At 41.8% G+C, this 17,712-nt stretch overlaps 3 protein-coding genes across 3 annotated transcripts in view; 1 reads left to right on the top strand and 2 right to left on the bottom strand.

Annotated features, from left to right (window-relative positions):
- LOC311006844 (uncharacterized protein) overlaps positions 1-17,712 on the bottom strand; it is a 68,881-nt gene that overhangs the window by 13,896 nt on the left and 37,273 nt on the right. The gene's annotated exons all lie outside the window — the stretch shown is intronic.
- lrig3 (leucine-rich repeats and immunoglobulin-like domains 3) overlaps positions 1-17,712 on the top strand; it is an 89,566-nt gene that overhangs the window by 5,241 nt on the left and 66,613 nt on the right. The window lies entirely within an intron of this gene.
- On the bottom strand, positions 1,496-4,508 carry LOC311006782 (glycosyltransferase family 92 protein F13G3.3). Its single transcript, XM_083999734.1, has 4 exons — positions 4,437-4,508; positions 2,896-3,226; positions 2,609-2,784; positions 1,496-2,427 (listed from the first exon to the last, which is right to left on the bottom strand). Exons 1-4 carry the CDS (start codon positions 4,442-4,444, stop codon positions 2,193-2,195), a joined length of 750 nt encoding a protein of 249 aa, XP_083855860.1. The 5' UTR covers positions 4,445-4,508; the 3' UTR covers positions 1,496-2,192.

A 17,712-nucleotide genomic window follows, 5' to 3' on the forward strand; every position in this document is an offset into this window, starting at 1 on the left:
CTTAAATAAAGACACGGCAGAACACTTACGAAATAGAGGAATATTTAAAATTTTATGATAACAGAGAGGTGTCACCGACTGTGCTTTGGGACGCATGCAAGGTAGTAATGAGAGGCAAATTAATCGCTATGACATCCTTGCTTAAAGCCCCAGTACAGAGCTTTTAACTGGATATGCAAAAGTCTCTCTGGTTTCTGCTGATGTGTCTCTGTTACCTACAACAGCAAATGAGCCCATCAGTGTGAAGATACGTTATTTCTAAGTAGTCTAATTCTATACCTCTGGAAGGCATGGTCGGGTCGGATCACTGACGAAACGATACAAATAGATACATTACGCTGCAAAAAAAAAAAAAAAGCAAGTCCCGTCTTCTTTCGGACGTTTCCTAAACAAATCTACACAAACGTCTTCATGACAGTGGGAAATGCAGTCTTCATTCCGGCAAAACACCACCGCTTTCGTCCACAGGGGCCGCCAAAATCAACACTAAATGAAAAGTCTGTACAGGGGCTTTAAGAAACGCAGGAAGGAAAAACTAGATAAACTCCATAACGAACTAGAAATATTACAACAACGGCATAAAAATTCATTAAACTCAAATATAAAAATAGAGATGAAAATGAAAAAAAAAAGAAAGATCTGTCAAGAATAGCAGAAATCAATTATAAACCTCTTATTAAGGAAATCAAGGAAGATATTAGATGGAGCCTGATACCATGTCTAAGCCTCAGTTCCCGTATTGAATCCATCAAGATGAACATCCTGTACCTTTTTCAGTCATCACCCTGAAGCACCAGAAAAACAATTTCAAGAATGGGACAGATTAATTTCTAGATACATATGGGCTGGGAAAAAACCCAGGATACGATATAAGATACTCCAGGACGAGTGCAAGTTTGCTCCAGGACTAGCTCTTCCTATTCTAAAAGACTATTACTAGGCAGCACAACTTAGGCCTTTAATAGGCTGGTGTACTCCTAGCTACAAGGCCAGATGGAAAAATATTGAACAAACAATGGGAAAAGGATTTCCAGTCACTGCGTTGATTGGGGATCCATCACTACATAAACACCTTACTGATCAAGATAATCCATGGATCACTAATTCATTAAAGCTTTTGAGTGATGTATCAAAACAGTTCAATTTAAAAAAGACATTCGAAATCTTGAAATGGTTTGCTTATGACCCACAATTTACACCTAGTCAACACGACCATAGATTCAAGGAATGGACCTCCTTAGGGCTTACAACATAGCCTACTATTCACTAATAAGTAGGCTAAAGGCAGGGTGAGATCGAAATACAGTAGAGCAGTGCACACCTTATCTCTTGTTCACTTAGTTTCATACTGTGATGAAGGCTTAACGAATGCAGCCTGGTTTCTCTGACTTGTAATCGCGAGGTGTGTGTCTGTTAGAAGGCAGTCTATAAAGTTCCCCCAAGACTTTAATGAAGAAGGAAGCAGGAGACAGTCGATCCTTTTATGGTGCTTTAATCCAATGTATAAGCAGTGCACACAGATGTGGTGTGTATTGAAGGTGTGGTTGTGCGTGTGTTTGGTTGTTTCTCTGGACGCACACTGAACCACAAACGGCAGGTCAATAGATACAAAGTAGCAAACACAACTTCTGCCGGCCACACACACGTCTCACGCCCCTAGTGGCTGGATCTGGCTAAATCACCTGCTCTGTCATGCAGCCTTCAGAACACTATAAAGAGGTGCATCAGTGTCAGTGAATCGTCGCCGGCCAGATGTTTTGCTCTCGCAGGCCGGATGTGGCCAGCGGGCCGCCTATTGGGGATCCCTGCTGTAATTCATGTATTATATAAAACTGTAGCATTAACCAGTAGGCTACGACCAGTGTAATCAGCACCAGTGCATTAACAGTCCCTTTCTCATTGCTATATTGCACAAGAGATTTTTTATGCCATGCTGGTGGCATGGGAATTTCAAAATGTCCATTTGTTGGATATTCTCATTATTACTATTATTATCATGTTTTGTTATCCCTTAACTGCCATGTAATCTGTTGATTTAAAAAAAAAACATTGTCGCTTGTGCTTAATGTTAAGAACTAATTAGCAAATATCAGCATTAACACACTAACCTGAGACAGCAACATCTTACTAGCAAAACACCGACTGCATCTTCACTGTGAGCTAAGCTCTACCATTCTGAGTCAGTTTCATGTTCATCTGCTCTGCCCCTCTGAGCCCTGCAGTCCCGCTCTCTCCAGCACCCTGTCCACTCTGGGGATGAGTTTTTCATGGAAGTCCCACAGCCGTGTGTCCTTCTTGAGTTGCTCCCGGGTTAACCCTTCCTGCAGAGGCACGCGGAAGTGCATGTTCCGACAAACATCAGGAGGAACCATAAACCCTTGTCCAAAATTCTTGAGTAACTCATGTACGGAGATCTGCTCCACCAACCTGGGACGCACAGAGACATAAAAGAGTAAAAGACAAATATTCAGTTTAGGAGTTTTATTGTAGTTAACCATCCTTGCAACCTCACTGTCTATTTGAAATCTGTGTGGACTCTGGTAAACAGCTACTATATTGTTGTGGGTTCTGAGTGAGAGTAAATTCCAGTCTGAGTAAGTCACCATACCTTGGCTGAACTATCATCTTGCAGTTCTCATCCTTTTTGTCCGGCTCCTGCCTGTAGATGCGCTCCAAAATATTATTTCCTGGCACCCTGTTCCACTGGGGCAGGTGAAACTTATTCCCACTTTGCTCAAAGTTTTTATTTGGGAATATATGGTTTTGCATGAAGAACACCGCCGCCTACAGAATGTGACACAGCATTGAAAGACAATATAAATACTGACATTATCTAAAATATGATCTTTAAGTCTGAATATTACTACTATTTGTTGTATATCCACAATAGCGCACATTTGGTTGCTGCTGTTGGAGCATGTTCATCAGAGACATCAGGTTGTTGTGCTGGTATGGCATTATAATCTCATCAATGTCGTTCAACAGGACGTAGCGTGACCGGTCCATGGATCTGTAAATGCACTCATTAAGAGTGGCTAACTGGCCAAAGTAGTGGATGTCCCCTCCGTCCTTTGAGATGTTCCAGCCACGAGATGGATTCATATGCTTGTCGATGGGCCAGGGAACCATCTCCACGAAGCCCTCCTGGCTGTAGCTCTGCAGGAGGCGGTCGAGATCTTTGGCACAGCTGGTGTTATAGATCACCACTCTGTCCACACCCAGCAACCTGGAGTAATGTGAGGTAAAGGTTTTTAAGATCTCACAGCAAAATAGTTTGGATTGTTGAGAAGGTTTGGTTTCATTTCCAAGATATTTATATTTCTCCAGAGAAGATAAAGCGTTGGTGCTCACATTATTGCATTCACCACCTGGGAAGTCCAATACTCCCAAGTAAGACACATGGCTAAATGCCTCAGTACTACTTAAAATACCAGATGTTTGGAAAATAGCATGTAGGCTATTTGGTTTTAAGTTTTTTTCCCACTGAGAACTGAAGCATCTGGAAACTGAGCTGTGAAAGCTGTCAGAAGAACCATAACAACGAGCAGACAATCGAGATGAAGCTCCTAAGGGTTAAACCAACACTAAGGAACTTTTCAACCTTCATATAATATTTTCATAACTTTTGTGATGGTACATCGACTTACAACAGGTTGAATGACACCTCTGTCATGGCCTGAGGGGGTCTGTATCGCCTTTACTGACACTAAGCAGCTTTGAGGAGCATGGCAGGAACCCGGCTCTCGCTTAAGTTTCACTTTCACTTTTGCGAGTCACAACGAGGAGGGAGCAGGCAATGCGGAACCTTCCCGTCGGATTGTGTATGTGTGTTTATTGTGAAATGATCCGATGGTAACAGAAACTTAGTTTGGACGTCTTCTGTTAATTTCCATGCACCGGGAGATCAGGATGTTTACGGCACTACGCGCTAGTGCTCATGGGAAATGGAGTCTTCCTTCAGGCAAAACACTACCGCTTTGGGCAACTGGGGCCGCCAAACTCAACCAAAACTGAAAGTTCTTTAGTACTGCTTTAAAGGGATCCTACCTAATTATATGAATTGTCATCTGGAAGGCAGGATTAATGTGTGTATGACATTTTATTTTGATACAATTAGTGGTGCTAAATTTAAAGCCAGGAATTAAGGCAAAGATGTGGTTAATCCTCTGGGAGCCATGAATGAAGAAAATTGTAAAAATGGAAATCCATAATATTCAAACCTGAGCTTAACACATTGAACCAAGAAGTGAGTCTGTCAGTGAACTATAGGTTAATAATTAGTGAGGTTATTAGTGAGCACAGTTGGTGTGGGTAAATATAACTACTACGCTGACAAATAATGCAGTCACAGCTCACTGTTTCTCAGCATTGTATGTTGCATTCAAATTTATTGAAATTTATTTTTGAATTTGAGTTTGAGTGTGACTAAGACTGACCTGTACATTTCCAGGGTTTGTGCAAACTGTAGCACATTGTTGTAGTTTCCAAACAAGGTGGAGATGCAGACTGTAAAGTTATACTCCATCTTCTCCTCCTCCTTCTTTTTGTCCTTTTTGTTTCTTATTAGGAGCCAGAGTTGGTCGGATTCAGCCGTTCTCTCTGGCTGAGTATGAAGGGTAACATGTGTGGCACTACAGTTTTGTGGAATCCGACACATGACGTCTGTAGCGACAAACGGATAACCAAAGTTGTGCGAGTTTTGTGAAACAGTTGCTGGAGTTGGTGTTCTCGATGTGTAGCCTGCACAGCAGAAAAAACAGTGAAGGGGCTGGATGGAGTCTCTCCTAAACATGCTAATGATGCGTATATCAAAACCATTCACTCTCTGGTCCATGTAGGCTGACACCAGGAAGTGCTTGGTGTTGTTGAGGGGGGTGATGGTCTCCTCAGAGACGTGAAAGGGGCAATTTTTTGGAGGCCCATGTGGGGTTGGGACTGACGTCTTGAGCGTCCACACAGTGATGTAGAAGATAGTAGAGATGGCAACAGAGCCTGCGCAGAGGAACATCCATTTGAATCGTTTTGTCTTGTCCATCCAGCCACATTTGAGATTCACAACCTGTGGAAAAATTAGAAACCACAGTTAGAGAAATTCAGTATGAAACACAATGAAAGCTACAATTAGCCCGTATTCTTACTGCAACGTAAGCCAACTCATTTGGATGTTGGCACTAGATGAGCAGCCAGGATAGGCTAGTCCATGTAGTTAATCGGCTGACATTCATGTCTGTATCACATTTTGTGGCATTTGACTACATTGAAAAATATCAACCACAACAAGAAGTGATGGACCAACCAGGTAACCAATATTTGGCCACACCATGGCAAAAGTCACTTTAGACCATTTTATAAAAGGCCTGGCACTCAATGAGTTAATACATATTGCTTTACTCCTGTGCCATTTTTACTGTAGGGCAGGCTAGGACACCGTTTGTTTACTATGGTCACTTCTGTCCCTCCCACCCACCGTTTTTTGGTCAGTTGTTGAAATTTGAGTCCTGTGTGTTACTACCTTAGTAACTCTAAAGTAACTTTTTTGATTTTCCCGGTTTGATCGGTTTGAACAGCCGTAGACAGCACAGACCTTAGGCATTTTCCTATTCTTTCCCTGCCGGCAAAACACTTCCTGCTGAAAGTCTGTTCTGTTCTTATATTCATATCTGACAGTAGGCTACATGAGAATAGGGCAGAAGTGGCCTACATCAAGATAGAGATGAGAATAGTGGTGGAACAGTATGTGTGGCCTGAAAGAGACTCATGGTGAAGCAGAGGAAACAGGGCCTTGAAAGGCTGGTCCAGGCCAAAAGCCACAGCTCCACTAGACCAGTTTCATACACTCCAGCCATAGGCTACAATGATAGGAACCGCATATCTGCTTTTTTCCCCCTCTTATCTGAAGCAAATCTTGTTTTTTCCCTTTATTTTCTTCTCAGAGTACACCAGCATGCTTAATTTACATGTTAAAATCACAATTTTTTTCTGGGGGGGGGGGGGGGGTTAATTTGTCACCTATTCCACCTCTACTCAGTTTGCAGGTATGGTGTGTGTGTGTGACAGAGAGAAAAAACTACATTAAACATTATTATTATTATTATTATTATTATTATTATTATTATTATTATTATGGACAGCTCTCCTCCCTCTCCTCCACCTGACTTACGTGACAGAAACGTGTGTAATATACCAAAACGTAGTATAAGTGGTGCTTAAAGCGATTAAATTAGCAGAACACAAGATGGAGGATTGAGAGAGTCTAACACAGCACAACAACAGTACTACAGACACAGGCAGGAAATGACATGGCCTGCTTGACTTAAAGCAGAAGGAAGTGATATATTTGTGTTAATATAAGTCTTAAATAGTTATATCTTCCGACAGCAATCACTTACATAGAGTGTTTGGACCAAAACACGGGTCTCTCAGTCCCTCTGCTCTGCTCTGAGCCGAGGAGAAAACATTTCTCGTATCCTACAGTTTTTATCCAATGAGGAGAGAGAACGGCATGCAGGGCTGTGTGTGCAGCCAAGGGACGCCGTGAATGTGGTGACGTAGGGACGAGGACTGTTATGGTGCGTTCAAGGCAGCCCGTAACTCGTGTTTTTCCGACCTGTGAATTTCTACCAGTTCGATCTGGTACGAGTTTCACGGGTCGGAAGTTACGAGTGGCCGTTATAGTGACTTTCACCGGTAAAACAGGTCGGAAAAACACGAGTGGGTTGCCTGGAACGCTACAAAGTCGTAAGTTGTGACTTGAAGCTGTAATTTACGGTTTCAAAAGCCTGCCTGGAACGCAGCATTAGCCAAAACGACCGGATCGCTTACTTCTGCTTTAACACATTAAGGGCCGGATTTACTAAAGGTTTGCGTGTATTAAAACGTGTGCAAACGTGATTGCACGCGCAACCTGATCTACTAACCGGACGCACCGAGGATTGCGTCCCTCACACGGGCAAAATAGCACGTGCAATCCATTTAGCGTGTTTGAATATGTAAATATGGGCGTTTCAGCCAGAACGTGCAAAATACTGGGAGGAGTAGATGCAAATAGATTTATTTAGCGCGTGCAATGTGATTTACCAAACCAGGAAGAGATTGCGGTGGCTGTTTTTGCGTCTTTATTCACCACGTCTGAAAACCATGTACTAACTGATACAACTTTGCCAAAACGTATGCGTTTATTGATTTGATACCTGTCAGAGCCCCGTGATCTTACATCTCTGCATTTCCTCACGTCTGGGTAATTCTGTAACAGTTTTTCAGCCGTGTTAAAGGTCTTTTACGCACTGTTACGCACCGGGCACGTCTGTCCTGCAGTGCGCTCCTCTCTTTTCCTCTCCTCTCCTCTCCTCTCCTCTCACCTGGCTGCTCAGCTCCGTCTCTCAGTCCCGGTCCCGGACTGAGACACGTCACCGCTGCCTTCACCCGTCTTTGATCCCTCTGGTCAGTGGTCAGAGTGTTTAGATCCGTGTGTGCCACCTGAGCTCTCTATTAATCCACTCGATCATGGGCGGCACACACACACACACATATTACAGGTGTGTGATTGTTGCTGCAGCTGCTGCCTGTTGGTCACTATATGACGAGTTTGGCCATGTAGCGATTTGTGTTTATTTATCTAAACAGAGCGCGAGAGAGATAAACACACATGCTGTCATTGTATGCATCGGATCAAATGTCATTCTGTCCCTTCGTCCATCCAGCTCTCTGTCCACAATCTCCATGGCGGAAACGATTACACGGGCAAAACCCTCATTTACATATTGTGGTTTGCACGTGTTTTCATTTAGCGGGTTACTCTTAGTAGATCACCTGTTTTGCGTGCACTAACCAAACTCGCAATATTATAGCGGGTGCAAACAATATAGCGCCCGCTATCTGGGATCTTAGTAAATCCGGCCCTAAGTCTCGAGGGGCGTCAAGGAGGAAGGAACAGTTATACACAAACACTTGCCTTGCCAAAGTAACCTGTTGTGTGCCAGTTACTTTGCTTTGATTGTTAGACAACTGTTTTTTGTTTGGCGCCTTCAAACACCAATAGGCCTATATCAAACAGAAAATTCCCAGTATGTGTAGAATATAAAATGATCACATGGATTAAACATTTCTTTCTTGCCATCTTTAACATTTTATACACCAGACAATATTTTATGCACATACACTCACAATTTTGCAACTGTCTTGCAGGCAAATGTTCAGTTCACAACGGTTATTAAGCTGGTCATTTAAGATGTAAGATCATAGTATAGCCCAAATAAAGCATCACTGAACAGTAACAGTCAAGCCCCAGTGCAAGGAAACCAATTCTTTTAACCCTGGGGAAACTATATTCAGGCTCAAAGTATGAATATTTCCAATATATTTGATCAGATCCGGGTGAGATCAGCTTTTTTGTAAGGTCCCCGTATCACGCTAGGTCTGTGTCTACATAAATAAAATATAAATTTAGTAGCTGTGGTAGATGCTGCTCTTAGCGTAGCTCTCAGTTGGCAACACACCCTCTAACACACGCAGCAAGTTCATACTAAACTGCAGCAACACACCCTCTAACACACGCAATACACATTAAATTAAGAGTGATGATTTTGAAGCAGTTATTTTCATATTCGCACACACACCCTCTAACACAAGCGACAAGTTCATACTAAACTGCAAGCAACACACCCTATAACATATGCAATACACATAAAATTTACAGTGAAGATTTTGAAGCAGCTATTTTCATATTCCAGTGAATACATGACGTTAAGTTTTATACAGACCATGATTGTTATCATTGAAAAGGTAATAATAAAGTATGTTACTGTGATTAAATTTTAGTATTTGTTTTACATATTTACCATAATCTCATGATCAATGTAATGCAACAATTTGGTGAATTATTGTTTTCAGTATCATATTGACAAGAAACTTCAGGAAAGCACAAGCTCTGATATTCTGGATTCTATCAGGAAGGTAACATTCAACAGTATTTTTCTTGTGGGTAATTAAAGCAAACATAGATATAGTCCTGGAAGTTTTTCCTGAATTTATTGATTATTGTGTGGTGGTGTTCATGTTACTGTACAGATCTGGTCCATTAAAATCCAGCAAAGAAGATTTGCTTTGCTGGATTTTAATGGGAGTTTCTTGTCAACTAAGATGATACTGAAAACAATAATTGCATTACATTGATCATGAGATTATGGTAAATATGTAAAAGAAATACTACAATTTAATCACAGTAACATACTTTATTATTACCTTTTCAATGATAACAATCATGGTCTGTATAACACTTGACGTCATGTATTCACTGGAATGTGAAAATAGCTGCTTCAAAATCTTCACTGTAAATTTTATGTTCACCCTAAAAAGTGTGAGGTCAAATGTGAACATAGAAAAATAAACAAACAGTTGGTCTGTTCTTGTCACAGGGTGACATGATGTGTGTGTGTCTGCCTGCCTGCCTACCTGCGGCCGGAACGCGACGAAGGACCAAGTCCAACCCGATGGTCGTCACGGCCAAGGAAGAGTGAGTCTACCCGAGAGCACTGAGCACGGCGGTGGAGCGACAGGAACTGCTGCTGCACAGAGGAAGAGGACGCCGTTTTCACACCAGGCCGACGCAGAGGGCGCACGGTGCAAGAGGGGGAAGTTGTGGCAGGCAGTGGAAGGGTGGACACGTTCCACCCTTCCTTCAGCTAAGTAGGCTACCCTTTCTGTTTCTGTTTAAAGTCAAGGAATTGTTGTTGCTTGTTTGTAGTTGCTGTGGAATTAATGTATCCAACCGTTTGGCTGTTATTTATTTATTTTGACCCGCCCTGTGTTGGCTTTTGTTTGTTGTGTTTAATTTTCATTATTAAGTATCCTCCCCCACACCAAGACTATTTGTGTCTGGCAAACCTACTCAGTTGAAGACTGATAGTCACCTTGTGCTCTCCTTTTCCTCTTAAAGCAGGGGTTCTCAGTTTTGATAGCTGAGGGCCAATTTAGGAACCTATCATTGGACTGATTGAGGGCCGTAGAAGGAAAAAAAAAACAGGAAAAAAATCCCATTTGTAATAATTTTAATGAGCAGGTTGCATACAGTTTACATTTATTAGTTGCATCGCATCCAGTAATGTAATAACAATAAACACATTTTAATTAATAAATGGCAAGTAATAATCCCAAATAATGGCAAATTTGGGATATAACAGTCCTGTGTGCAGTCCATTTCAGAATACATAAAAACATCTTAAGAACGGTCAGTATTATCAGCATGGAGCTTATTCAGGTGCAATTCCAGCCACCAAAGCACCACAGGAAAACCTGCAGATACAGATAGACAGACACACACGCAGAGGGAGGGGGAGAAAAAGAGAGAGGAAAAAGATATCTTACCAAACAAGTCATCATCATTAATATCTATCATTGCCTATCATTTTGTTACTAGGTCAACATACCTTTTTTTTTTATTGGCATGGGATTTGTGGTGCTGCTTTCTGTTGGCCATGATTCCTCTGATGTCCGGCTCCATCTCCGTCGTTGCGACACGGCGGCACCTGTCTTTCTCCTGTTGTGGAAAATTCCTTTAACTTGTGAGAGAGAAAATCATAAGTCCAGCAAAGAAGGGTTTCATATTAAGTACTTTATTTGATCTTGCAACAGGTGGACTGTCATACACACAAAAGTCTGTACAGGGACATGCACATAGAGGGGCAGGGGCTCAACATCAGAAGAGGGCAGTATGTACAATTTTTTCGGGCCTTAATATCAAAATAAATAAATAAAAATAAATTACAGTTACTATTTAGTCGGTAGAGAAAGCCTGCACGCCTTCAGGACTGCAGTCAACACGCTGGACCAATTTCAGTCATGACTTCTGAACTGGTAGGCTAATACTAATACTAAGGCTAATATGGTATTGGGTGCACATTAACATGGCTTGCAGAAAAAAAAGTGCAAGTGCAAAATAGAAGTAGGCTAAGCCTACAGGCTACACACACAAAACCAAGAAATGACTACTGTGACTGCTACTGTGCATATTTCAGAACAGCAGCAATATTTACAACAGCAAAGTCACAATTACCAGTAACTCAATATCTGGAAACAAATTCAAATAGTCAGTGAAATCAAGCTGAGTGAGTGATTCCTCCTGTTGCTGTTGTTCACTACATTCAGGTGATTTTTAGACAGAGACGGGGTGGGGCTTAACTCTTAACAAGCAGTCAGCTAAACAAACACAAATGAGCGCTTTTCTGAAATATGACTCATATTAAGCTCGTTGAATAAGTGGACGGCGACTTGCGCGGTTGTTTACATCCTCATGCACAACAGGAATGCAAAAAAAAAAAAAAAACATTAAAAAAAAGGGCACTTTTTAATACGAGGCAAAAAGGGCAGGGGCTCAAGCACCCTTTGGGCCCTACAGTATGTGTGCACGTGCCTGGGTCTGTACGAGTGCACACTGAGATTTGGTTAAATCAGGTTACATAGGCACAAGAGCGAGAAGGAGCCATGTGCTCCTCCTTGGAGGCGGCATCATACATTGTCCAATTACATTATTGCATTCTTGCAGAATAAGTTTGCATAGTTTGCACTAAGCGCTTTTGGCATATCTTGGGTTATTATATAAAATCAATATGTAAAGGCAGGAGGCTTGTGGTTGTCTGTAACCAAGGGTTTGTTCTGGTTTTTTCACACCTCAGCGAGTTCACATCTCTTTGACATCTCACTGTGGTTTTGAATATGGAGACAACTGCTCGCTTAAGCGTAATCATCATAAAATAACAGGAACCCAGTCGGACACCTGTATACTGCCTCATGCACACGGACAAGTGCAACTTGCACTTTCTTCAACGTTCACCTAAGGTTCATGAACATACATCTTCAAAGTTCAATCAAGGGTCATAGGCTAAACATAAAAATTTCCATTACACTCCCGACCATCGACGGTGCTTCAACTGTTGTGACAGTGACACCAACCATAGACGGCAGCTTCACGTTGCATCGAGACTACGACACACAGCATCACATGTCGACTCCCCTTGTTGTGTCTTCACACTCTCCAAGCTTAGCAGCTCCTCAGCTATTTCAAAGTTCTCCGTGACTGAAGATGAAAATAATCAGCAGTTGCTCTGTATTGGAAATGTCCGTGCTTTCATCCAGTGCCCTCCACACGTTGTCCCAGTTGCTCTTTGAGATCGTTGGCCAGATCTTCGATTCGGTCGTGTCACTGTATCATTCTACAAACTTATGTCACGGAGCTTTGTTTTTTGTTCAGGGCATACAGTGTGGATCAAAACTAACAACTGTAATTCATTGCCGGCCGCCAGAAATCTTTCTGCGGGCCGCCATTGGCCCACGGGCCGCACTTTGAGAACCTATGTTTTTAAGTTATCTACAACCAGTGGGATTGAGGCCTGTCGCCCAGGAGCTCCTACATCACTGATCCGGAAGCAAGATGGACTGTGGACTCTTTAAATGGACTCTTAGAAGTATCTTTTAATACCACTGACTTTGTAAAAAAAAAAAATTGTTTTAAAAGAGTATTCCCCTCGGTCTCTGTTGTATGTGGTGGTCGCTCCCCTAATAGAAAAAGTTGTGGTCTTGCACCCTGTCCCAGTCACTCCACTCGGTGACATTCTCTCATCAGAGGAGGTTGAACAGGAGGTGGTTTTCCAGTTTCATCATCATCACAGCTCCATACATGATGTCCTTCTTCTGTTGGCACCGGCCACTCAGTTCTCACAGTGGCTCCTTTAACATGGTGGAGAGGTGCAGCATGACTGTCTGCTTCAGTTTAAGACATTTGTGAATTTACAGCACTAAATGACAAACCCCCTATTCTGCCAGCTCTATACAGCTAGACAGATAGTTAACAGCAATGAAGAGAAACTCTAGAAGTCTCATTGAGGGAAAGAAGGACAAAAGACCAAACATAAAACCTCAGTTTTATTTCTCACGTTTATTCTCCATAGGTTTTGTTTTTGACTGAAAGGATAAGGAGAAAATAAACATTACAAAGTGTAACGTCTGTTGTCTCTTTAAGACAATAAAATTTAAAGTTATACTCTCTAAACTGCAAATGAAACAAACATCTTAAGTGTCATCAAACTCACTGCTACACACATTCATATAAATCAACAGATGTAAACGAATCTACTGATCAGTCTGAGGCGTAGCACCAAGGCCCCCTGCTGGGCAGATTAAATACTATATCTCTGTCAGGGTTGGGGGATAACAGGACCCAGATGCAGGTAGCCAGGATACAAGTTTCAGTGGCACATAAAAAAGGGTTTATTCACTCACTTGTAGCATGGGGAAACACAGGAACACAGGTAGCAAACAAGGCAGGGGATAAAGTTTATATGTCAGTAAACATAGGAACTAGACGTAAAGAAACACTCTGGAAACTGAACTCCAGTATCTTAAATAAAGACACGGCAGAACACTTACGAAATAGAGGAATATTTAAAATTTTATGATAACAGAGAGGTGTCACCGACTGTGCTTTGGGACGCATGCAAGGTAGTAATGAGAGGCAAATTAATCGCTATGACATCCTTGCTTAAAGCCCCAGTACAGAGCTTTTAACTGGATATGCAAAAGTCTCTCTGGTTTCTGCTGATGTGTCTCTGTTACCTACAACAGCAAATGAGCCCATCAGTGTGAAGATATGTTATTTCTAAGTAGTCTAATTCTATACCTCTGGAAGGCATGGTCGGGTCGGATCACTGACGAAACGATACAAATAGATACATTACGCTGCAAAAAAAAAAAAAAAGCAAGTCCCGTCTTCTTTCGGACGTTTCCTAAACAAATCTACACAAACGTCTTCATGACAGTGGGAAATGCAGTCTTCATTCCGGCAAAACACCACCGCTTTCGTCCACAGGGGCCGCCAAAATCAACACTAAATGAAAAGTCTGTACAGGGGCTTTAAGAAACGCAGGAAGGAAAAACTAGATAAACTCCATAACGAACTAGAAATATTAGAACAACGGCATAAAAATTCATTAAACCCAAATATAAAAATAGAGATGAAAATGAAAAAAAAAAGAAAGATCTGTCAAGAATAGCAGAAATCAATTATAAACCTCTTATTAAGGAAATCAAGGAAGATATTAGATGGAGCCTGATACCATACCATACGATATAAGATACTCCAGGACGAGTGCAAGTTTGCTCCAGGACTAGCTCTTCCTATTCTAAAAGACTATTACAAGGCAGCACAACTTAGGCCTTTAATAGGCTGGTGTACTCCTAGCTACAAGGCCAGATGGAAAAATATTGAACAAACAATGGGAAAAGGATTTCCAGTCACTGCGTTGATTGGGGATCCATCACTACATAAACACCTTACTGATTAAGATAATCCATGGATCACTAATTCATTAAAGCTTTTGAGTGATGTATCAAAACAGTTCAATTTAAAAAATTCGAAAATCTTGAAATGGTTTGCTTATGACCCACAATTTACACCTAGTCAACACGACCATAGATTCAAGGAATGGACCTCCTTAGGGCTTACAACATACTATTCACTAATAAGTAGGCTAAAGGCAGGGTGAGATCGAAATACAGTAGAGCAGTGCGCACCTTATCTGTTGTTCACTTAGTTTCATACTGTGATGAAGGCTTAACGAATGCAGCCTGGTTTCTCTGACTTGTAATCGCGAGGTGTGCGTCTGTTAGAACGCAGTCTATAAAGTTCCCCCAAGACTTTAATGAAGAAGGAAGCAGGAGACAGTCGATCCTTTTATGGTGCTTTAATCCAATGTAAGCAGTGCACACAGATGTGGTGTGTAGCCTATTGAAGGTGTGGTTGTGCGCATGTTTGGTTGTTTCTCTGGATGCACACTGAACCACAAATGGCAGGTCAATAGATACAAACTTCTGCCGGCCACACACACGTCTCACGCCCCTAGTGGCTGGATCTGGCTAAATCACCTGCTCTGTCATGCAGCCTTCAGAACACATACTATAAAGAGGTGCATCCAGGGGCGGATTGGCCATAGGGACTACCGGGAGTTTTCCCGGTGGGCCGGTCACTAATGGGCCGATAAACGGCCGTTTTTTTTTTTCGCCATGCCTCGCCTTGCCTATTGTAACTCTCCTGGCCCAGGGAGAGAGACATGCATCGGCTCGGCCCACAGTGCTCAGCTGCAGACACAGCAGAGAGGTGACGATTGGCCTAGTGGCTTGTCTACCTGGCCCAATGGCCCTATGAGAGGCTACAGAGGCCCAGGAGTCCCACCCACGCATGTTCTAGACCCCCCCCTCGTCCAATCACTTTTAATGATGAGGAGTCATGATGAGAGAGAGAGCGAGAGAGAGAGAAAAACAAAAACACCAGCGCACGAAAACGGAAAAGAAAAGTAAAAAAAACGCAAAGGCAGCGCGGGAAAATGGAGGAAAGTAACAGAAAAAGAAAAGCTCTAGCAGCACTGCTAAAAGTACAACAATTACGCAGATGTTTGCTGCAGGGGCCGCCTGGCCTGGCCAGGGCTAGAAGCACCGATGCTGCAGCTTCAGCAGCAGGTCCTTCACGTGAGTCTGAAGGGAGTGAGGCTCCCATTACCAGTGCCCTTATGGTGCAGGAGGAGGCTGAAAAAATAAGTGTTGAGGAAGACTCTCCACCACGTGAAGGAGGTAGTGATTGTTAAGCAGGTAGGCTATGTGCTTTCCAGAATGGTGTGGATAAACATTCATTAAAATACTGTAAATGGTCCAGAACGGTTGCTATGAACTTTGCTTGACATAATAAATAGCTATAGCTAATAACTCTGATGGTGTGGCGTGTTACAGCTAAATCTAGTTATCTAAAGTATTGGAAAACAATAACTATATTCATAGACTATCCTGGTTAATTGGTTAGTTGCTTTTATTAAAGTGCCCTCACTCAAATTTGGTCATGAAGGACATTGAGCTAACAACTTAACAAATATGTATGCTTTCCATATTTTTTTCAGTCAGTGTTTATGGTTTGTTGTCCTTTCAACAGTTTAACATTATACAGTTAAAATTAATAAAACACGTATTAACTACTGTTACAGTAAAACATCATTCTGCATACATATTACTCATGATGCAGTACACAAATTACAAGTATTTCTTGTCATGCTTCATTGTCTATACATTATGTTGAGCTGTACTGTCTTTCTAAGATAAAATTAGTGTTTGTCCATTTTTCAGATCATTGTACTATTGTTTTCCATACTTTAGCCAACTAGCCAAAGTTCTGATTGCATGCAGACTCATTATGTGCGTGTAATTTTGTCCAAACTTAACTTATTCCACACTATTCCTCTACTTTGTTGTATGTTGTATATCGTTTAGTAGTGGTGTTATTAAGAGCTTGTGTGTTTGTATGTACATCAACAGTGCTAGTTGGCAAAATATCCGCGTGCAGATAGTGGGCCGGTCTGGACCAAAAAGTCCAGGGCCAAATTTTTGTCCCAGTCCACCCCTGGGTGCATCAGTGTCAGTGAATCGTCGCCGGCCAGATGTTTTGGTCTCGCAGGCTGGATGTGGCCAGCGGGCCGCCTATTGGGGATCCCTGCTGTAATCAATCAATCAATCAATCAATCAATCAATCAATCAATCAATCAATCAATCAATCAATCAATCAATCAATCAATCAATCAATCAATCAATCAATTTGTTTATTTCGGGCATGTCAATTTAAATCATCATCATCACACTTCATCTTGGTTCAAATAATACATACACATGGCCGAAAGGGAAAGCGGGAGAAGCAAAAGCTTATCTAGTCCCGCCCCCATTACACACAGAATAAAAAATATATTTATCATAATCTTTTCTTTCAGATTTTTTTCCCCTTATTTTTTTTTTTTTTTTTGCATTTTGATGTAACATTCTTTTACTTGTACATGTATTAAATATAAAACTGTAGCATTAACCAGTAGGCTACGACCAGTGTAATCAGCACCAGTGCATTAACACACCCTTTCTCATTGCTATATTGCACAAGAGATTTTTTATGCCATGTTGGTGGCATGGGAATTTCAAAATGTCCATTTGTTGGATATTCTCATTATTACTATTATTATCATGTTTTGTTATCCCTTAACTGTCATGTAATCTGTTGATTTAAAAAAAAAACATTGTTGCTTGTGCTTAATGTTAAGAGCTAATTAGCAAATATCAGCATTAACACACTAACCTGAGACAGCAACATCTTACTAGCAAAACACCGACTGCATCTTCACTGTGAGCTAAACTCTACCATTGTGAGTCAGTTTCATGTTCGTCTGCTCTGCCCCTCTGAGCCCAACAGCCCCACTCTCTCCAGCACCCTGTCCACACTGGGGATGAGTTTTTCAGGGAAGTCCCACAGCCGTGTGTCCTTCTTGAGTTGCTCCCGGGTTAACCCTTCCTGCAGAGGCACGCGGAAGTGCATGTTCCGACAAACATCAGGAGGAACCATGAACTGTTGTCCAAAACTCTTGAGTATCTCATGTACGGAGATCTGCTCCACCATCCTGGGACGCACAGAGACATAAAAGAGTAAAAAACAAATCTTCAGTTTAGGAGTTTTATTGTAGTTAACCATCCTTGCAACCTCCCTGTCTATTTGAAATCTGTGTGGACTCTGGTAAACAGCTACTATATTGTTGTGGGTTCTGAGTGAGAGTAAATTCCAGTCTGAGTAAGTCACCATACCTTGGCTGAACTATCATCTTGCAGTTCTCATCCTTTTTGTCCGGCTCCTGCCTGTAGATGCGC

Source organism: Trachurus trachurus (assembly GCF_905171665.1).
Source record: "Trachurus trachurus genome assembly, chromosome: 23".
Taxonomy (NCBI): domain Eukaryota; kingdom Metazoa; phylum Chordata; class Actinopteri; order Carangiformes; family Carangidae; genus Trachurus; species Trachurus trachurus.